The 24,000-nt window shown below is 40.2% G+C and overlaps 1 protein-coding gene across 5 annotated transcripts in view; it reads left to right on the top strand.

Annotated features, from left to right (window-relative positions):
- DUSP16 (dual specificity phosphatase 16) overlaps positions 1-24,000 on the top strand; it is an 857,833-nt gene that overhangs the window by 752,549 nt on the left and 81,284 nt on the right. For all 5 annotated transcript variants that reach the window (XM_044088133.1, XM_044088135.1, XM_044088134.1 and 2 more), the window contains one exon: positions 20,440-20,599. In XM_044088133.1, the coding sequence (XP_043944068.1) occupies positions 20,440-20,599 (160 nt within the window). The remainder of the gene's footprint in view (positions 1-20,439; positions 20,600-24,000) is intronic.

Below are 24,000 nucleotides of genomic sequence, written 5' to 3'. Positions count from 1 at the left end.
GCACAAGTTGATGTACATCCTTCTGTGCATGTTAAATCCAGGGATTTTTTTTTTTGTTTGTTTGTTTTGTAAATGCTGGGTTTTGTGTCTGGCATGTATTGTATCATAGTTTATCTGATGTGTAGAATTATATCACACATCAGTTAGGCAGCCCAGAGAGAGCGTATTTTTTTTCACCTGTCTTTAATACTTGATTTAGTCCATTCAGGGTTGTGGAGAACTAGATGCACCACACAATGGAAAGACCAGAATTCAAATACTCCATGAAGGCTTGTAATAGCCAAGACGTCAGAGTTTTTTGTTTTATTAAATATTTGGTGTTGGAACATTAGCCAATGGTTTTATTTGTGGAGAACTAGAGTTTGACTGGCAAGCAGTGGCATTATGGTATGCCAGGTCATCATAGAGCACTTGCACACTCATATGACCCATTCTTAGGTGTACTTTACAGCATCTCCGGTTTACCTACAAGGCCATCTTTGCCATTTGCAATTTTTTGGGGGAAGGGCGATTTTAGTCTTTGCATTCCTCCTTAGTGCTTGACCTTGTTTCCCCACCAGATTTTTTTTTAATCCAGCCCCCATACACTTACAAAAGGGATCCTGTTCAGTGGCTTTATCACCTGCATCCAGTTGGGTCTACTCATTCTACAGGGTAGGAGCTGGTCATCTAGTGGGTAGAGGCCCTTTAACCAATTCATTCCAGCCCCAAAAGTCATATCTCCCCATCCATAACCCCCAGTTGTTGAGAGTCAGGTGGTAGAGCTTGAGTAGCCAGTCCAACAGAGGGGCCTACACATAGGCTGTCTGTGGGATCTGAAGGTGTAGCTGGTCAGTGGAAGTTGTGCATGCCCCCCACCTCCTCCCCTTCTATTCCTCAACTTATCAGGGAAATCTCTGAATGACATAGCATGAACTAAAGCAACCACTAGGTGTCGCGAATGCCATGGACATAACCGACAACACTGATTGAATTGACTGGTAGTCATGGCTTCAGCCCTTGTACTGTGGAGTCAGCTATTTTTAATTTGGTATGAGCTTGTTAGGGAGGGCGCTGATAAATTAGTGTGCATTGCTCGCAGTTCTTCATAGACGCACTGTGGGATTTTTTTTTTTGCTTTTACTTTTTCTGATCTCCATTCACAGAAATCTGATAAATGCTTCTGTTTTGATTTTTGTTGCTCTCAGGGTTCTGATTTTCTTTGAGCAGTTCTAAAATTTTGCAATGGTTTGAGAGCGGTTTTCAACGAATCATATTCCAACCTGGTGGGCATTGTATGGAAATAACTGACCTGCCAAGGATGTTGAAGCCAGATGACACAGGTAGAAGACTTCTCCACCCCAAAAAGGTCTGCTAATTCCTTTAATACTCACCATGGAGGGCATTATTGCACTTAGAAAATGGTTTATGTTACTGACATGTACTGTACTTCTGTCTCTCCTTTTATGTTTTTACTTTGATAGAAAAGTCTGTTATTTATTGTGGTAATGTTTTGTTATGCCAGTGATTACACTGCTACTTTAAGTAAACGTTAATGAAACATTATTAAGTGGCGAGCAGTTGATCATGAGACGTGTTAGACACTGGGAAAAATGAAAAAAGTCCACGTTTTATTAAAAATGTGAAATATTAATTACTGTATTGGTATAACTTTTATAAAATGTTTGCTATTTTATTAATATGGTAACCTGATAAACCTGCTAGGTACAAGACTGTCATCAGAGGTAAACCAGGAGGATCATCTGGATTACACTATAGGTAGACAGAGGCTGTGGGATTCAAACCCTAGACTCTACGGGGCTACTCTTGTTAGGCACTCTTAGCTTTATCTGTACTGAACTGCAATACTTGATCTTTCAGTATTCGGTTTCTAATTATCTTTAAAAAGAGAACGATAAAGCATTTCTTACTATGGTTTTATTTGTATTTTAAGTATGAGAAAATGGTGGATACTGAACCAGTAAGGCAAAAACTGCTTTACATGGGAAAACACCCCACTACCCATCTTTGTTAGAGTACCCAAGATTCTATTCTTGGGCCACTCCTTTTTATCCTATCCACCAATGACCTCAGCTTATCTACTGACCAAGCCTCCATTATCCAATACGCTGATGATGCTACCCTTATATGCTCTGCCCTCTCCCCACTAGAACTCCAAGTAAAAATGCAGTCTGCTTTCAAAGACATAGAAAAGTACCTATCTGAGCATCAACTAATTCTAAACCCAAATAAAACAAAATTAATAATATTCAAATCTAAAAAGGCCAAACCATGCCACCACTCCCCAGCTATCCTCTCTTCTAATGGCACCAGAATAGAACCAACAGCTTACACAAAACTTCTAGGGGTTACTATTGATGAGAATCTAACTTTTGACAAACATGTTGCCTCGACTATCAAAAAGTTCACTTCAAGGTTGGCACACTATATAGGGCCAGATCATATCTTACTTACATTGCCAGACTAGCCACCACTCGGTCCCACCTACTTTCTGCCCTACTCTATGGATCTCATATTCCCACTAATCTTCGAAAAACTGACCTAAATCTAGAATCCTGCTACAACAAGATTGCTAAGTTTGCCACTAATGTCCCTCACAGGACTCATTACTGTATTGCCCTCTCTCAGCTCAACTGGCTAGAACTCCCTAACCTTCTTGCTGTCAACCACATCACCATGGTCCACAAGCTACTTCACCACTCCAACATCTACCCTGCTCTATCCAGTCTGATCCAACATAATCAAAACCCCAGGCCCCTTAGATCCTCCAACAAACTGATGTTAAGGGTCTCCCTCTCCCACAACTATCACGGCGACTGCCTCTATTGTAATAACATTTCTAAACTATGGAATAACCTTCCTCAAAATATAGCTAATAATCCACACTACCATGACTTCAAGCAACTACTACATAACTATCTGGCTACTCATGCTTTGCCCTTGTCATCCTTTAGGCTGACTTATAAACCCTCCATCTGCTATCTTGTCTCCTCACCTCTCTGTTTCATTTGCTCTTCACCCACTTCTATATCTTCTCTCTGTCCCAATATCTTGCCTCGTTTCACACTAACCCACTACTGTATGGCACCTTTTGAAATACGCTGCTGTGATAATTGTACTCAGCTGAAAACTGTAATGTTCAAGCCTCAATTACTTGAGAACATGTTCTCAATGAATACTTTGTATACACTAATTACTGTGTTAGACACTGCAAGCTCAAGCCTGTACAATCCTAGAAAATTCTCTTATTTAACTTTAACTGTACAATATATATTTTAGTAACTCTATTGTTTGTAGTTCAAACCTTTACATGAATCTACCTATTTGCAACTAAGTGCACTGTTTTTATATTTGTGCTTGTCTCGAATATCAAATGTAAATGATGTATTGTTTTCTGGAGCTTTTCTCCCCGGGCCTCTGCTGAAAACGGGCCACTAGCCCAGTCGGACTATTTCCCGGTTAACAAATCTAATGAATAAAAATAAGTAGGATCCATATGGGATTACTAGGCTATCGACCTGGAGGTCATTTTAAGCCTTGCCATTTCATCCCAATGTGATATCATAGAAATACTAGTCAGTACCCAAGATTGCATTTAATGGTGACTGCCCATGTCCAGGAGGGTTGTGGGCTCTATTCTCGGTAAGAATTTACGGTGCTCCATCCACTCATCCAGGTTCCTCTTGAACAGTGTGATAAAGGTGCTCTGTTTCACATGACTTGGTAGCTTGTTCCAAAGATACAGCAGTCGCTGGGAGATAAATCTGCCCCTTCAGCATGTCCTATTTAAATCGCAGGCCATATTTAGCTCCCTGGAAACAGGTATCCCTAATCTTGGATTGCTCTGTAGGCCAGGCATAAATCTCCCCTAAGAAGTCTATATGATGCAGAGTATAGTGACAGGGACTTTAGTCGGTCTGTGTAAGGCACATGGTGGAGCCCCTTGATCTTCTTTGTTAGAACCTCTGAGGTCTTTCTGATTGCTGTAGGTCCTTAGTACAGTACATGATAAACAGGGCATTATACTTAATTATGGGCCAGATACGTACCAAGTATAGGGGGGTTATAACCTCCTTTGCTGTCGAGCAAATGCCTTTACTAACCAAGTATGCCACTTTCCTTATTACAGTAGACACATGGTGGTCGAAGTTAAGGTCACAGTCCATATGTGATCCCAGGTCCCTTACCACTTCATGGGTGCTTGGGTATTGTTGATTTGGTAGTGTGTGGGTACATTGTTTGTGCCAAAGGGAATGATGTTGCATTTCTTTGCATTCAGTGTGAGACCGTGACTAATACACCCATCACTGGTCTGAGTAAAGACCCTCCTGGAGTGTACTGATATCATTTCAGGATTCAATGATTACACCTAGTTTTGCAGTCATCTGCAGACTTGGTCAGCCACAACCCATTAATTTTTGATCTGAACATCTGAGAAATATATACCAAACAGTAGGGGGCCCAGCATTGTTACCAGTGGCAGCCCACTGGTAACAGGTCTGCTGGTAGATGTGGAGTCACCTACTTTGTATGTGTCCAGTTTGTGAGCCAGTTGGGAGCTCAAGTGTGCTAAGTTTAATAATGTCTGAATGTGGGATTGTGTTGAAAGTCTTTGCTAGGTCAAGGTATGCTGTGTGCACAGATTTGCCCTTATCAATGGCCTTGGTCACTTTCAAAGAAATCCACCAGATTTAACAGGCAAGATCTGCCCTTCATGAACCCGAATTGGGTAGGATCCAGGGTTTGAAGGTCACCTATGTCTTTATTTTATGGGGTCCATAAAGATATGTTTCATGGCCTTGCAGATGACTGGTCAGGCTTATGGGTCTCTAATTCCCCGGGTCTATTGCTAGGCCACCTTTGTGGAGGGAATAACTGTTGCTGTTCTCCATTCCACAGGAAGAAAGTCTGTGGTTAGGGTATGATTGAAAAGGGTACTTAGTGGTGATACTAGTTCATGTTTTAGCCTGTTTGGAAGACAGCAGGGGGATGTCGTCAGGTCCCATAGAGGCTGTGTTTTTTGCCTTGGACAAGGCTTTGAGGACCAGCTCTTCAGATATGTGCGGGGGGGGGGGGGGGTTGGGGAATGTTTGTTGTAAGTTAGGAGGGGATAAGAGAGTGAAATGTTTGCCAAACCTATCCGTTAGCCGGTTTGCTATCTCTGTGGGGTCCGTGTGTGTGATACCGTTGGTCACTAGTTTTGTACATGCTTGTCCTACCCTTCAGGTTACGTATGTAGCTGTAAAAGGCCTTATGGTTATCCTTGGCTGTACTTAATAAGTTTCTCTTAAAGGAGCTCTTGCAGGATTTGATAAGTTGTGGTGTTTGTTGATGCTGAGGAGGATGCTTTTCCATTGTTGGTGCCTTGCCTTTGTATTCTTGGACAGCAACCTTTTGTGTTATTGTAAAGTTTGTTGGTGCTGTGGATGTCCACCATGACAGCTTGTTTTTACTTGGGGCTCTGGCTTTGATTCTTTCTGGTACTGCTGGGTTTATACACTTGTGCAAGTGATTGTGCAGGGTTTTATTGTAAGCACTGGCGCAGTTGCCACTTCCAGCTTAGGGTGGGATTTGGAATGCATTTATACGTTCACCTAGGACGGTATAGTTTGCCTTGCAGTTTTTTAGTCTAATTTCACCCTTTGTGAGTTCTGGTATTCGTGCCAGCTCGAAGGTGACTGATTTGTGGTCATGTGAGGGTCCGACAGTTAAGGCAGTGCATCTGTTTGACGTGTTGGTGAAGACCAGATCTAGAATGTTTGTTCCCCTTGTTGGGGGTAAGGACAATTTGTTCCAGGACATTTGAATTAACTAAGTCAAGGAACTTTCGTGCTAGCAAGTTAGGGCAAGAGTAGGTTTCCCAGTTGATGCTAGAATAATTGAAATCCCAGATAACCAGTGTGTTTGGTAAAATTTGGATTGCCTCCAGTTTTGTCAAGTAGACTTCATGGATGTTGTGAGCCATGGAGGGGGATCTATAACTGGCTGTGACTTGAATGGGGCTCTTACCCACTGTAACCTGGACCTGGAGTAACTCCATGGAGTTGTCCAGTCTAGACGGAAGGTGAATTTATTTCTAATGTAGATTGAAACACCGCCTACTTTTGATTTTCACTTATACATTTTGCGGTCTAAAGGTGTGGAAGGCATTTTAGCCTTGCAAGGCTGGGGTACTCTTTTGAGGCCTTGAACCATGTTTCTGTGACTGCACAGACATCTGCATCTTCTAGTGATAGAAGTACTTCCAAGGAGTACAGTTTTTGGTTTAAGCTCGTAGCTTTTACCAGCATGACCCTTATTTTGTCCTGATTGGTTAATTTCACGTCTGAAGTGTTTTTGAGACCTTGCCTAAAAAAGGCACCATGGTGGAGGCAAGAGCCTTTGCCAGTAGCCAAAAGCCTGAAGGTGCCAGGTGCAAACCACTTCTGGCAAAGCAGCAAGGTTTGTTGAACATGGCTTCCTAGGCTGACGGGAACTGGATCCCCTCTAATTGACAGCAAAAACTGAGCCAGTTGGTGAAATCAATAATTTTTGGTTTATACCGTGGCATCATTCTAGGTGAGGGTAGTATTCTGCTCAAAGTTAGGGACATACCTGCCTCAAAACATTCACACATACTCAGAGAGCTCAACCACATCTGTCTTCATATAGTTCAGTGAGGTATGTCTCAGGTCATTCACAATAACATGAACTATGACAGAGTCATAATGGTACTTGCTGGTGAGAGACCCGAGTGCATGTGTGATCTGAAGAATCCTGGCACTGGACAGGCAGCTGACCGTGACTTTCTCCTTTCCAACTCTGTTGGAAAAACATGGAATAAACTACCCTCTGATATCACTTCTTTAACCTCTTTCCAACTTTTCAAATTTCAACTAAAGATTTATCTCAATAAACACTGGCTTTGCTCCTGCACTAATCCTGACTAATGCCAACTCTTCTCTCTTCCATTACCCTTGTTTAATTTTTATATTATCTGGTTAACCTGCTATGATGTCATGTGAACTTTTATGCCAATGTATTTTTTATCTGATTATATTATGTTTTTTTTTTCCTATCTTTCTTATGTAACCATTTATGCCAAAAATAAAAATTGTTCAGCCTGGTGAGTGGGACATCCATGTGTCTCATTACTGAGTCTCCAGTAACAAGAACATTTTGTTTTTTGAGTGTTACTTAAGTTATACAACTTAAGATTTTTTTCACATATAAATTTACTGTGACACATAGGCTGCTGCCATCCAGGCTGACTGGCATCTCTTAAGGTGGCTTAAATGTCCATAGCAGTGTTTACAAATTGGTATACAATTTTTCAGATAACCCAAGCTTTGATATTCACCAGAAGGTTAACTTTGGTGGGAAATCCAAGAGCTAAAAGGCACATTATATGCATGCAATAATTCTTTACCCTTATTTTTCTTAAGGTGGTCATTTGGGTGTTTTATTAGTGTTGCAATGCACATTTCTTATTATATGATGTTTACCTTTGTTTAGTGTATCATTTTGAACCATTACCTTGTTGTGATGAATGAGCTTTTTTGTATTTCAGTGAAGCTGTTAGTTGTACCAGACAGGGCCACCTAAGGCAGGTCTAATCAGAGAGATCAAATAAAAGGTGGTCAGCTGATAAAGCTAGTGACAAGCCAATCTAGTAAAACTCTGTGGACAAAACCAAGGTGAGACATGCTGACATGTTACATGTAGGTGGTGCCTACAGATGTCTTTCATTGAATCAGTGTTGCATTATAGTATACTAATTGAGACTATCCTGCTAAAGATACAGTATGTCCAGTCAATTTACACAAGCTTGGGTTCCTTCCTCTTGTGCAGTATGTCTGCCCTATGACTTCTGCATGAGACTGTGTGCTGGTGCATAAGGGATTTACAGGCACAAAGTTCCTCAGAATTTTTTCTGACAGTCCATGAAAGACTTTATCTCTAACTGCAGTATGTTAGCCATGTGGCCAGTGCCAGTTTTTATTCATTGTGGGAGCATTTTTGTTTCACTTTAATTCTGACAAAAATTGTTCAATTACTTGTCAGCTAAGAGAGAGAAATGCAACTGCAGTCAGCATATCCCCTATAATAACAGTCATACCAAGTGTTTATTTTGTTTGGGTCCTTAATTTTAAGGAGTGCTGTATTTGTAAATGTTTCATCCCTAAAATAATCCAAAGGCATTTAGCTTCCTTAAATATCTTTCTTGACAACCAAGGCTCAAAAGAACTTAGTGGAGGAAGGATGGTGTCTTTGCTGTTGATCATCTACTAGTAGCTTCGTAAGAAACCTGAAATGTCTGAGGTTTCTGTTGCTTGGTCAGAGTCTGAAGTCTCTGTTGGGGAACATGAGACCTCAGACCATTTGACTTCTCTCCCTGCTTCCACTGCTGAGATCTGTCCTAAGGCTGACAAGGCACACAGTTCAATCGTGTCCCACCTGTCTAATCAGACTGCCAGCAAGGCCGCTAAGTCAGAGCCCTGGCTGTTGATTTCTGAGGGACCAAATTGTATACCACATGTTCTCATGTGGAATGATGTCCTAGATACCTTTATTGAGGTACTTCAGGAGTCTGCAGACACCTAAAAAAAGAGAAAGCAAAAGGCTAAGCACACCATCCCCTCCAGTTACTCCTCCTCCTGATCCATAATAGTTGTGGTACAATTTTTTTTTTCCCCAGAGGCTAAGCCCCCTTACGTCTCTGAAGTGTCCATGCTTTTCTCTTTTATCCCTCAGAAAAGGAAAGGAGAAGACCTTTTCTGAGGAAGAAGAGTTTTCAGATGTTCTGTTCTGAGATTCGATCCCCTTCGGCATTTGTGTCTGAAGAAGGCACACTGTCCTGACTCTCCTTTGGAATAATTATCCGTTAACACTAATCTGAAAACAATGCTGCACTTCCACTGGGAGAGGGCAAGTAGGTTTCAGACAATCAAAAAGATATGGCATATTAAATGCAGTTGTCCCCAAGCCTTCATTTCCTCCTCCTGTACTTGTACTTTTACAAGACACCTTTTCTCTGCATCCCTGGCATTTGAGTCATAGGTAGATGCACCTTAAAAAACTGATAGGCTTTTATAAAACACTGTATTCATATAAATATTTGTGCTACAATCTCTTTTCTGACCCTTCTGTGATTCAGTGGAATCCAGTAAGACTTCTAAGTTCCTAATATCTGATAATGATTTGTCAAATGATAAGGCAGTATTTATAAGAATAGGTATGGAAAGAGCGTGCGTACCTCTGCAACTCTTATTTTCCCCCATGCTATAAACTGCCAGACCCATATGAATAGATATTTATTGCCTTTCGGACCAGCTACAGCTGAAATTTTCTAAAATTGCAAGAAAGGTGGAACATTTTGCAAGATTTTATACATCTTTTTATCTTAACCCATACCAAAGTTCCAGAGGATTTGCCCCTCTAACGTTGGTCTCTTTTTTTTTCCATAAAGGCCAAAAATCATAACAAAAATGGAAGAAATTCACTAAGAAAAAACACGGGATAAACTTAAGGCAGATGTGAAAAGATCTGAAAGATCCATGGGTGACAGAAGTTCTACTTTATGACTACCCTCTTTACTCCTGCCCCACTTCCCTCCCCATTGATCATCTCAATATATTTCTGTCAGGAAGACGTTCTTGGTGCATTTTTCACCTTTGGAGAATAACATCATACTCCTGGGTACTGAACATCATTCAAAATGCATAGAAACTTACATGGACCCTCCCCCCCATTTCCATCAGGCATTTCCAAAGTACCCCAAGTGAAAAAAAACTTCTTTTAATCTTAGTAAAACATCAGGGGACATTAGAATTGGTCCCTCTACAACAAAACGTACAGGTTTTATTGTAGGCTATACCTCACACCAAGAAAAGAGGTCAAATGGAGACCCATTTGGACTTACCCACCCTAAACTATTTTGTTTATTTCCCCCACCCTAAAGCAGTTTTTAGTTAGCTTCATAGCTTATCTCAACTAACTCCTCTCTAGCTTTTATCAGTAGTTGCTTATAGTACCTCTGTTATTTTTGTTTTTCCCTAGCTTTTACACTCCACCCACTCTCCCTTCCTCTTTCCCTAGGTTTTAAGAGCAATGCGTCTTCCCTTCCAGACTGCTTCTACCTTCCTTACAGGTACTGCTCCAACTCCTGGAATAACACCTGTGCTCTACTGCATAGCCAGTTTAAACTAAAGTATGTTTCAAGGTCATACCACAAATTAGTCTTACTTTGTCTACTGTAAAGGCTACATGCATACCACTGAGACCCCCCCCCGGACACTCACCTTTGTTAAAAATCTTGCCTGGTTGTCTCTCTGCCATCAATAACTCACTACCCTAGTGCCAACTCTCTTAGCTATACTCTCTTGTTAATTCTGTGTGTGGTTTCCTTTTAACTGTTTGCACCAGTTACACACCCCTGCTGCTCTGCTACTTCTTTCCGATCCAAAGGATCTGGCAGCACCTTTCCCTAAGTTAACAGTCCAATGCTCAAGCCACTAGCCAGTTACCTTCAAACTGCTGCTTAGAGGCTGTAATGGACCGAAAGTTTTAAAATTCCAGCTAAAGGCATAAAACTAACGCAAACATTTGACATAACTGCTACCTGCATTGTCACTAGCAATCACTGATAGTTCTTCCCTCATCTCTGCTGGGCTCTACCTGCTCCATTTGCCCTGTGGGCTCTCTCCGCTCCCCTACCCTGCCCCCAATTCCCACCACCCCTTCTATCTGTACATTTATTCATCTCCAAGTCCTCCCACATCCCCTACCATCCAATTACACTACCCACCACACACATTCCACTCTTAAACTCCCCCCCAACCTACACAATTCCCCTACCACATCATATCTGTTAAACCTAATGGCTCTGCTAACCTCCCTCACTTGTATTACTTATCTTACACAATTCCCTAAGCCCTCCTATACCACACCGTCACATTACACAACCACTTTCCAACATACTTCACACCACCCTTCACCTGCATAACTCATGAACTCTATTCTTCTAACCCAACCCTACTATTCAAACACACAAAATCCGACCTATCCCACCCTCACATAACAGACCCCTCCAACCTCACACCAACAAATCCACTTCCTACCACTGTTCAAACTCTCCATCCACATTAAACTACCTTATACTCCTCCACCAAATTTCCCTCTCACTCTCTGGTGACATCCATCCCAACCCCGGGTCCACTATCACCACACAAACCACTAATTCCCCTCTCACACACCCTCAAACTTTCAAATCTATTCGCCTCACTACATTCAGTGCCCAGAGCCTTCAAAATAAAATCCCTAACCTCCATGGATAGCTTTCCCACAATCACCTTGGAATAGTAGTCGTCTCAAGAGACCTAGCTTAAACCCTTCATAAAAGACAGTAAAATTATTCCACCAGGATACTAAATGATTTTGTAATGATGGACTTAGCAAGAAAAGGTGAAGGTGTAGCCATAATCTACTTCTCCTCCCTATACTGTTACCCCATACACCAATCAAATCCTAAACTTTGCCAACACCAAAATAACTATAGCTCTACTAAACATCAATAATCACAAGTCCATATGCATAACCGCCCTGTATATACCCCCAGGCAATAATATCTCAATACTAGAAGATATCCTCTCCTGGTTTTCCTCTAACATTAAAAGTGAAACGTATATCCTAGGTGACATGAACATTAACTGAGACACTGTAAACTCAAGCCCCATCTCTCATAGTCAACCTCTTCAACTTCACCCAACTAATAAACTCTCCTACCAGGCCAAACAAAGATAGGGCCTCTAGCACCATCGACTGGATCTTCACATCCCATCCTAACCTTATCTCAAATGCAGGAATCCTCACAGAACCTGTCAGTGACCACCTGCCAGCCTTCGCTAACCCTCACCCCTCTCCTCTTCAAAGGCAACATCACTACATTCAAACTCGTAACCTCTCCTACTTCAAACCCTCAAACTTTCTCCAAATGTCTAAAACTTACTGACTGGACCCCCCCCTAAGAACCCTGCCCCTCGACAATGCCATCACCTAAAACTTTCTTAAACCTACTCAACAACCACGCTCTTCTAAGAACCAAACTCGTCAAGGCTAAAGCCTCTCCCTGACTATCAAAAAAAGCTAAACTAACCATGCTCCAAAGAGAAGCAATACCAAAGAAACAAACAACCTAACTCCCTATTTGAATTCAAACCAGTCCACAACTCCATAAAAAAACCAACTAGAGACTGCAAAGCATACTACTTCAGTCTTCAGTCTGAACACCCCTCTGATCTCATACCTCCTTCCTCCCCCTTCAACCTAAAACCCATCCCCACAAGTACAATAAAAAAACTACTTCTCCAACTTAAACCTTGCCACAATGCCACCTGATGATCTACCATCAGCCTTCCTCAAAATATCTGCTGATAGCATTTCCATATTAATACAGATCCATCCAAGAATCCTATGTTCCTTCTATCTAGCGGCATGCATACATCGTCCCACTCCATAAGGGAAGTAAAAACACTGACCCCACCAATTTTAGGCCTATTGCCATCCTTTCCCCACTCTCTAAAATCCTGGAAAAATATATCCATTCACAACTGATGCCATACCTAACACGCAATAACCTTCTCTGCCCCACTTAACACAGCTTCCGCCCTGGCCATAGTACCATGAAAGCCCTCCTTTCCTTTCTCGAGACCATTAACCAAGCACGTGACTCTGGCAAATTCGTATCTGCCCTGTTCCTAGACCTATCCAAAGCTTTTGACACGGTCTCCTACCCCTTACTCCTATCTCAACATCCCTCTCTCAACCTCTCTTCTTCCACCATAGCCTGGTTCTCTAGCTACTTCTCTGAATGATGAACTGTGCAATGAAAATCCTCAACCTCTCCCTTCCTACACCCCGCCCCACCTGTGTACCCCAACATTCTGTTCTAGGCCCTTTACTCTTCAATATATTTATCAATAACTATCACCACACCATCCCTGATTACTCACTAATCCATGATTCAACAGTCATCTGCTCAGCATACTTCCCCTCCGACCTACTTCTAAAAACCCAGTCAGCCTTCTCTAAAACTGAAACCTGGATGCAAAACAATCACCTGGCCCTAAACGCAAATAAAACTAAACTGATGATCTCTTCTCCCTCTACAAACTCCTTCTCTATACTCAGCCAGAATAACATCCCCATCGAAATATCAAATACTAAACTGCTCGTTGTTGTCATTGATGAGCATCTAAAATTCAACACCCATATCAAAACTATCATAAAAAAAACACCCAAAACTAGGACTGCTGTACAGACACAACCACTACCTCACCCCCTCCACCAGAAAAACCCTAGCCTCCTTCTACCTTCTCCCACTCTCATGTATGGTGCTCCTCTGCTAACCAGTCTCCAACTCTGCCTGCGATCCAAACTAGACTCTTGCTACAATAAAATAAGCAAGTTTTCCACCAATTCAAAAAACTTATCCCACCATTACCACTCTCTCATACTCTGCAATGGCTGGAACTACCTAATTACCTGAACTTCCTCCAACTTACCACTGCCCAGAAGCTCATCTTCAAACCTTCCAGCTGCCCCTCTCTCACTACCGCCTTAACCCTGTAGGTTCCTAACTGCTCATTCAGATCAGAAAACCGAAACCTCCTACAAATCTACAAACCGTCATGACCACCTGGCCACCTCCTGCTATCCTACTCCATATCTAAACTATGGAACTCACTCCCTCCCTTCGCAATACTCCAAACCACACCAACTTCAAAGCTCTCTTGTTCTCCCATCTGTCTTCAGAATGGGCATCCCCATGCCACCCTCCAGCATAACTTCCCCATCTAGCTACTGTCATCTCCATCTCCTGCTTACATCTATGTCTCATGCCATTACTTTGTCTACTATTACACCCCATTAAGCCAGTACTGGACAGCCTTCTGTTGCACCTTGGCAAACCTTGTTAGATTTTCTTATATCAGTAAATGTATCTAACTTTGTACATACAAAATGTCCAACAATGTCCTATTATTTGTATTTCTTTGCATGATGGTATTATACCTCATATGTATTATGCTGTATTCTCACCCTGATTTAGAGTATTATACTGCTTTGTGTATGCTTGTAATTGTTCATTGGAGCTTTCCTCCCCGGGCCTCCACTGAAAACGGGCTCTTCTTGGCCCAGCGGACTTCCATAGTCATAAAACTGAAAATAAACACCCTTCTAAATATTCCAAAATTCAAGATGATGTAGCTCCAAAAGTTTGCTGCTTTCTATTCCAAATCAGATAGGGTTCTAAAGACTTTTTGCTTACTTTTTCATTTCTGTACTTTGCCCTTTGGTCTTTCTGCAGCTCCAAGAGTATTCACACAATGTCTAGCCCCTGTTGTAGCATTATGCAGACTCTACTTCTACCGTTATTTAAATAACCTTTTGATCTAGTCTGCATCAATTCAAACAAAGCCTGTAGGACCTACAATTCACAATGGACCTGCTTCTTGCCTAGGCTTTTCTCCAAACATGAAGAAATCCACCCTATAACCTTCTCAAAACCTAGTCTTTCTAAGTTGTCAGGTGGATATGTCTTGATTGATGGCTTTTCTTTGTCTGGAAAATAACCAGTTTGTGACTTTCTACTTCAAGTACCTCTTAATTCTGCAAATGATCTATGCATTAGAGAGATTCTTAGAGCCCTGGGATATGTGGCATCAACTTTACAGATGATTCCCTTTGCCAGTATTGCCACATGAGAAAGGTTAAAAAGGGTACCTCTAATCAGTTTGGGCTCAACCACAACACTGCCATCGTCTGATCTTTCCAGTACCTCTCTTACTTTTTATGAAGAAATAATTACATTGGTGGAGTAACTAGGTAACACTGAAGCCATGAACTTCTTTTCTGGTTCCTGCTTATCTTCAGAAGTTTTCCACAGTTGCTTTGGACTTGGCGTGGGGGGCCTTTTCAATGGGCATGAAAGTTTAAGAATTATGGTCCAAGCTGGACAGGCACAAGCTCACAAACATCAAAGAAGCGAAAGCACTGATTTTTGTCTTGCAGATGTTTTCACAATCCTTGGTATCATGGAACCTTAAAGTTCTGACAGAGAATACCACGGTCATAGTATCTCAACAAACTTGATAGCTTAGGATATTGCTGTTCACCTCAATATTTTTCTTCAGGCAATTTAATTTCCATCAGAGATGAACTCAATGGCAGATCACCAGAACAGATCCAATCTGATTGTTAGAATGGATGCTAACACTAAACAGAGGGGGCTTCCTATAAATTGTTCATCTGTGTGGAACCCCCCAGATAGATCATTTTGCCTTTATTTTGAAATAACAGCTAAGACTGTTCTGTTCGGAATTCCATGCAGGGAGATATGGAAAATAAATTTCATGGAAAGTGAATTATGTTATGCTTTCTCCTTGTTTCAAAGGCCCTTCTGATAATTTTGAAGGGAAACTTAAATGCTGGTGTCTCCCTTTTGAGACGGACATTAGCTGTCTTCCCTTTTATATCCAGCCAAGGGCAGTTGCCACAAGTTACTCCACAGGCTCGACCTGCTCACACAGCAAAAGGGCTGTTTCACACCTATATGCTCCTTGTTTGACAGTTTGGATAATAGGCCTTCTAGTCCTCTTCAGGCACCTGTTTCTGAGGATGTGATACAGGTGTAATAAAGGAAGCCAAAAAATCTTATATTTCCAGTTGGAAAAGATTTTCTGTCTGGTGCTGTAAGTAGAGAACAGGGCCTTTATCAACTGTGTAATTATCCTCAAGTGATTGTAAGAGCTACTTAATCCAGGACTGGCATACTCTTCTTTTAAGGGGCATTTATTAGCCATTTCTGCTTTTTTACATATAGCTCCCTCTTCCTCCATGTTATGAAGACAAAGAATTCATGAAAGGCATCCTTCATACCAGGAGTCCAAGAAAATCCATTACTCCTTCTTGAAACCTGAATTGTGTACTGGAAAAGTTAACCCTTTAATCCGAACCAACCTCTCTTTCCTATTTAAAGTTCTGTACATGAAAGTATTGTTAGTGGCTTGCTGTCGGCTAAAATTTTTTGAATTACGAGCTTTAAGTCTACCCTTTTTGATTTACGTTTAGGACTAATGCTCCTTCTATGCCTAAGATAGTAAATGAAATGTCTCTAAACCAGCCCATTTATCTTCCTCCATTTTTCCTAACCCTCAAAATGTGGGAAAGGATTCTTTGTTTACTTGACATGACATTTGCAGGAAACTATGATTCTACTTGGACAAAACAGTTAACCAGAAAGTCTGACCAATTGTTTCCTTTGAAGAAAAAAAGATGAGATGTTTATGTTATCTCTACTGCAGTAGCCTAAGCTATATGAGTTATAACAGTCAACCAGCTTCCAAAGCTTAAGAGCACCTCCATGTGTCCATAGCATTGCAGGCTCAAGCAAAGCAGGTAGAAAACCAGCAATCTAGACAGAAAGCCCTTCAGTGATGATCTGCTGCCAAGGAGTACTCTTAAAGGATTTTGAGGATTGATGGATGGCTAGCATTTCTCCATTACATACAAGTTATTTTTTGGGAGAAAACCTTCCACATTTTAAATTACAGTAATGCAAGTTTGTGCAACGACTACAGATACTGAAGAGGAGGAAGTTGACCAGTTTTATAAGGATCTTAAAGCAGCTTTTGGAAATCACAAAAAAAGGTGCTACATTTTTAATAACTGGAGGATTAAAGATGATATTTTAAAGTACAACTGGATTGGATCTGGCCTTGGGTAATATGTAATTAAGGAGGGAATAGACTAGAACAGTTCTGCCAAGGTAATTCACTTGTCATAACCTCCCATACATACACACACAATCTCACACATACACACACACACATATATATGTATATATATATATATATATATATATATATATATAATACACACACACAAACATATACACACTTGCAATGGCCTCAGAGACTGCTATTATCAGACGGTCAATACCAAAAACATATTGGCTGTATACTTATCCATTAGAGGTAGAAGAATCCTATACAGTCAGCAAAAGCAAGGCTTGGGGGCTGACCGTGGTTCGTGCCATCAGCTTATCTCAGTTTAGAATTTAATTAAATAGCATCTAGGCCAATGAGATATAAACTCATTAGTATTCCAAGTGAATACTTAGTGGAAATTAAGACTAGCTTTAAGGAATTAGACCTGTTAACTAGACTATGAAGAACTATGGACAGGAGATTGTGATGTTTCACAGGAAGGTGCATCAAAGAATATTCCAAATAGAAAAAAGGTTAAGAAAGCAAAATGTCTGTCCTTGAAGGCTCTAGAAGTTGCTGAGAAAAGGAGAGCAGAAGGCAATGGAAGTATGAAAGGTATGTCAAACTGAATGTGACATTTGTGAATGAGAAAGTGATATAGTGCAAAGAATTTGAGTAGAATGGAAAAGACGAGATGTTCAAAATGATATTAAGGGAAATTTCCAGGTGAAAAAAGAAATGATAAAAGATCAGAGCAACCTAACAAGCTGGCGGCAGGAAGAAGTAATGTATAAGAAAGACCTTTAACTTCTGTGATACATATGACATGTTCTCTGATCTAGAGCCAGATGTCCAGGAGAGTGAAGTTAAAGGGCCACTACAGTGAAATGATGAAAAACATTTTTTATCTCGTCATGAGTTACTGCACCTGCCAAAGCTGATTACAACAGAATAAGAATTAATTCCTAATTTTATTTTATTTTTATCTGTCTGTTGATTAAGATCAAGGGAAACAAAGATATCAGTATTATGAAACTGGGTAAAGGTGGGGGAGCTGCCGTTATGGATTTCATCATGTAGGCAAGTAAGATGATGAAGTTGCTTAACAATACCACTACATACAGTTTAGTATCAAAAAATGAAATCAACATTGTATATTCAAGTATTGATTTTTATTTAAATGACCTGTTTTTTTCAAGGTGCCATGTCAAAATAAGTATTAGAATTTGTAAGAATGGACAAGCCGGTAATTCCAGCTATTTTTGGAATACTGAAGGTGTACAAAAATGTTAATACCCCGCTTACACCGATTGTTTCTGCAGACAGATCTAAAACTGAGGCTCTTGCCATGTATATAGATGCGCATTGTAAAGGGATGGTCGAAAAAGAGCATGATGACTCATGGCATTTATTACACTTACTGAATACTTTTCCATTTAAGGAAAATATTTTTATTACTATTGATGCTAAATTGTATGCAGTGATTCCACATGATTAAGGATTGCAACACTTTTACATGTTACAGATAAAATGAAGAACATGAATGAGGTATATATTTTAAGTGAGTTTTTACAAATGGTCCTAAAGAACCACTTTGTTTTTATGGTGAATTCTGTCACCTGAAGAGGCATAGCAATGGGGGAGAGATGTGCTCCCATATATGCTAATTTGGTATTAACAGATTGGGAACACACAAAGGTCTTCACTTCATCCTATTTTAATAATTTTGTTGTTATAGGTTTTTAGATGATATACTTCTTTTATAGAATGATGTTATTGATAGTTTTGAAGAATTTTTACGTGAGTTAAGTACCTCTAAATGTTTTTTTTTTATTTACATCCACTGTGAGATTAGATTCCATCAATTTTTTTTAGATTTGACAATATCTAAAGATTACCACCAAAAAAGATACGTCTCCAATATTTATAGAAATGAGATCTTCTCTAATTCCCTCCTTCTTTACAACAGTTGTCATCCTCATTTTCAAAAAAAAAAAACAATGAAAGGCCAAATGGTTTGCTTATCTAGAATTGTTTCTTTAGATACCCCTTTTGTGAACAAGTTAGAAAAATCAGGGAATATATTTAAAGAAATAAACTTACCCCTCTGTATTAGTGGATGTAGTATGAAAGGAAATGTTAGAAGGAAGTCGAGGAAAGTTTGCCCCCATTCTCAGTAATAATTGCCTTAGAGGCAACTCAGAGCATTTAGAACTTTACTGCAAACTATGAAAAAGTTGGTGTGATTAATTAAATACAATCATCAGGCACCAGCACGTAGGAATATTTTAAATGATTCCTGGAAGATTGTTTTTTTTTTTGCTGAAATTAAAGAAAAGTTGGGACTATTACCAATGATTACATATAGTAGAGGGGAAATCTTAAAAATATTTTTGAAAGAGACAGTAGTACTAGGGCAAAAGGTTTTCGATCCAGGATGATTGTGTGGTCACTGCAAATATTGTAAATAAATTCAAGATGGACCATATATAGTGGGTGAGAATTATGACAACACTCTTGCTTGCCCAGGAACACTACAATGTGGGATACCTAAAGGTAGACTAAAAAATCGAGATACCAAACCCCATGTGGGAAGACTCTGGAATTACATTTAAAAATATAAAAGAGTGTGTAGAATCCAAAAGTGGTGTTAAAATGTAGGAAACATTAAGACATGATGAAATATGTTTTTTTGGTCTGTGGGTACGGTTATCCTTTTAAATATAAATCAGTCCTGTATATACACAGTGTGGCATATTGTGGTAGGCTACTAATGGTAATCTGGATCAACAGCCTAGTGTTGACTTATGAACCTGTAAGGAGGTGGCAGCAGCAAGATAAAGCTGACCTTAACAAGTTACTGGTCAGGGAAAAGAGCTATTTTCCAGCTCTTAGTGATCCTTTAAAGGAATTCTTATCAGGAAGCACAGTAATACCCACTGATCCTTGAGCCTTCTGTGTGGAATGAACTATGATGGGGTGAGTGTAGGGGACATACTGATGCATTTGTCGCTTAAATGAGGGTAGTATGTTAGCCCAAAGCTCTGCATGAGGAGGTTACCAATGTACCTTGGACAAACAAATTTTTAAAAAATCTGCCTTAACCCAAGGTTGTGTGGTATGAATGGACCCTTAAATGAGCTTCTGTCAGATTTGCTTATTACTTCTTTTAATCATGTCTTGTACTGAATTTTTTACAGTTGCATTTCTGATATTCTGTCATTAACAGCAGCTCTGATATGACATTGGAATTATTTTGATTTGGTAGTGTATGCACGTTAATATTAATAAACTTGGCTGTTTGACAATTTTCCTTTTGTTGTGTGCTGTTTCTCTTCCATCATTCTTAGTGCATCTGGAAAAGTAGGTCCATGATTATTTATTTTTTAGTGGAGATTTTAAAAATTTTACATTGGTGTGAATGTTTTGTTTATGTGCAGCTATGGTAACTGTAGTTAGTGTATTTCACTGTCTAGCTTTTTGTGTGTGATAATTTATTTACATTTTGACTGAGTGGGTGCTTATTTTTAGAATACTTATTATTTAGATCATGACAAAATGTTTCCCATTAAGAGCAGGTGCAGCAAGGCAGTGAATAAAAGTACTGTTAAGACTAATGTGCACACAGACTTCAGGACCTGTGTAATGATGTGAAGGCTGTAGTTTAATTGTTTTTTTTCCCCTCCCACTGTAGGAACTGATGCAGCAGAATGACATTGCTTATGTGTTAAATGCAAGCAACACATGCCCGAAGCCGGATTTTATTCCAGAGTCTCACTTTCTCAGAGTTCCTGTTAATGATAGCTTCTGTGAGAAAATCTTGCCTTGGCTGGACAAGTCTGTGGAATTCATAGGTCAGTAGAGAATGGTTTAGCAGTTAAAGCACAATAAAGTCATTAGACGTGCAGTATAATCAAGCTGGAGACTTCCCTGTGATTCTGACTTGGGACTTTACATAATGTAGACACTACTGGGTAGTACTAATTTGCTCCTTCTAAGTACGCCTTATATAACAGATGCATAGAATGCCATGTTATCAGGTTGGAAGGCTGCAGTGTGCAACACTAGTATATGTTGGGTTTGCTGCTGTATAATAGAGTAAATGAAAAATTGTACTATATATGTATCTATGTTGACTGTATTTACTCTGTGGTAGTGCAGAGTTTAGAAAACCATGTATAGTAACTGCAGGTGGGTTGATACCTATATACCTGCTTTTATAGGTACTAGTAGTAGTAATATAATCATACTAGATAACAACTCTAGGACAAAAAATCATCATGGTATCTAATTTAATTTAAGATGGACATAAACAGAGATGCAATGGTATTGGTTAGCTTTTGTAGTTAAAAAAGCGCTGCAGCAAAGATTCAATACCAGGAGCAGTCAGAAAGGAAAACAAAATGAATTGTCACAGTTCTCTGAAGATTAAAGCCAAAGAATGCAGTGAAAGATTATAAATATTTGAATACCATGTAGAGTTGATTAATTTCAGATTACCCTACTCATTCTAATTCAGGGTTACTGGAGAGCCAAAGTCTGTCTTAGTACTCACTGAACTTCTAATTCTGGATAGCATGCCAATCAGATGAAACATTCAAACATACAATCACAAATGGCATGTGTATGTGTGGGAAGTTGGGGGTCTACCTGTTTACCTACAGCATGTTTTTTTAGATCTAGAAGGAAATCGGAGCACCTGGCTAAAATCCACCTGGACACCAGTAGGATATGCAGACTTGCAAAGAAGACATCCCAAATGAGAAATGAACTTGAAAACTAACCATTGTGCAACAGCAAAGCTGACCATGGCACCATTGTGTATTAGCTGTAAAGGTGTTACAGCACAGCAAAGTTCAGCCAGAAAGACACAGCAAATCTAAGGTGGTGATGCCTAGTGAATGCAACTGGTGCAAGCTGTTTCTCTGCAAACTGCTTAGAGTCAGAAATCTCAGAATTTGCACGTCAGAGTATCTGGTTGCCAAGGCATTATGGAAGGATGATTTGTGATGTAAAAAATAAATAAATATATTATAGTAGTAGTGTAGCAACATATTCATTAACCCCTAACTTTTTGTCAAATGTCGCAATCACTTTGTACAAGTTACTGCAGCATTTGGCTAGAAAATTAAAGTAGATGGGTTACTTTGCGGAAGAAAGAACACCATATGGTATGATACTGGAGATAATTGGCAGAGGTGACTGTTGCTCAGCACCTATGCAGACTGATTGGGATAAAGCATAGGAGAGTGGACCAAAAACCTTCTAAGAACACCCACAAAATAACATCTGAAGAAAACAAATATACGCTCTGCAACTCTTCAGTGCAAAACCTGTTAATTTTCAGGTTTACAGCCACTAGTACAAAGCAGACATTTCTTGTGACACTGCCTTACAGTGGAATTTCTTGTGACACTGCCTTACAGTGGATTTGAGTAAACATTTTTTTAAGGTCATCCTTATTCCCAAAGGGTAAGCATTCCTTTTATATTGAGTATCTGCTAACAATCACACTGGCGTAAAATACACAAAAGTTTGTATCTTAAAACTTATAAAAGCATTTCCCACTGTGTTTAAAAAAGATGGTGTGTAACGTTTTGCCTAGTAATGGGAATAAAAAAAAAGGTGTGTTTTCTGGTGGGGGATGCATCACAATGTGGGGGAACTTCATCCTCATTTTACTTATCTATATATATATAGTGTTTATATCACGCTATCGAAAGATGAAAATAGCGAACGCTATTTAATCGAACCTAAAATATCTAAACCACATAATATCGAACATTCAGAATAGCAAATTTTTTCCTTGGGAAAAAATTTGCTGTTCCGAAACACACAACACAAGCACACCTAAAAAACATCAATCCACACACATACACTTATAATCCTACAACTAACCCTACACTAAACTGTACATACACTACTATATATCCACTTACCTTAACCCTAACCCTAAGGTCAGTCACTATCGTACACTCGCCTAACCCCGCGCCCTAACCCTAACTCACTTAACCCGCACCCTAACCCTAACTCACCTAACCCGCGCCCTAACTCACCTAACCCGTGCCCTAACCCTAACTCACCTAACCCCACGCCCTAACGACCACACAATCACACACCCAACCCGTAACTTTCCACCACTGCGCTGAAAATAGCAAAGCCACATAATCGTCCAACACAATGGAACACAATCGGTTCAATAGCTTCGCTATTTTTAGCATTCGCTCAAAACGGGTCGATATTAGAACATTCAAAGTTTTAAAACTTCGATGTTCTGATATAGACCCAATATATACTAATATCATAGTCTTGCAGTTGTAATTAACAGTTGCATTGACAAACTATAATTGAAAGCATACAGTGGTCTCACTCAAACAGCAGTCTCATTGTGCATAACTTAAAACTAAGAACTTTATACTAAGTATGCCTCAGCAAAAGGAAGTAGACAACTAGTGGATTGCTAAGATACCTCAAACAAGTGCAAGCAAAAGGCGTACAGTCTCTCTCTTTCACACAGTCTCACACTGTTTCTCTTTTACGCAGACACACCCACACTGTCTTGTTTCTTTCCCTGTCTCTCTCACACACTCCTACACTCTCACACACCTGCACTTTCTCTCTCTCTCTCTCTCTCACACACACACACTTTCACTGTCTCACACTCTCTCACACACACTCCCTCTCTCACACACACACACTCCCTCTCTCACACACACACTCCCTCTCTCACACACACACTCCCTCTCTCACACACACACTCCCTCTCTCACACACACACTCTCTCTCACACACACACACACTCTCTCTCTCTCACACACTCTCTCTCTCGCACACACTCTCTCTCTTGCACACACTCTCTCTCACACACACTCTCTCTCACTCTCTCTCTCTCACACACAAACACACACACTCTCTCTCTGTCACACGCACACACACATGCAAACACACACTCTGTCACACACACACACACACACACTCTCTCTCTCTCTCTGACACACACACACTTTCTCTCACACACACGTACTCAAGCACACGTGTGCACACACTCTCTCTGACACACTCACACACTCTCTCACACAAATGCACTCACACACTCTCTCACACACTCTCTCTCTCTCTCTCTCTCACACACACACACACACACTCTCTCTCTCTCTCACACACACACACACACACACACACACACAAACACACTCTCTCTCTCACACACACACATTCTCTCTCACTCTCACACACACACTCTCTTGCACACACT

The sequence above is a fragment of the Protopterus annectens genome, chromosome 11.part0 (genome assembly GCF_019279795.1).
Source record: "Protopterus annectens isolate FY-2018-M chromosome 11.part0, PAN1.0, whole genome shotgun sequence".
NCBI lineage: Eukaryota > Metazoa > Chordata > Ceratodontiformes > Protopteridae > Protopterus > Protopterus annectens.
Note: the sequence above shows the minus strand (reverse complement) of the source record. Positions and strands in the feature narration are given on the sequence as shown.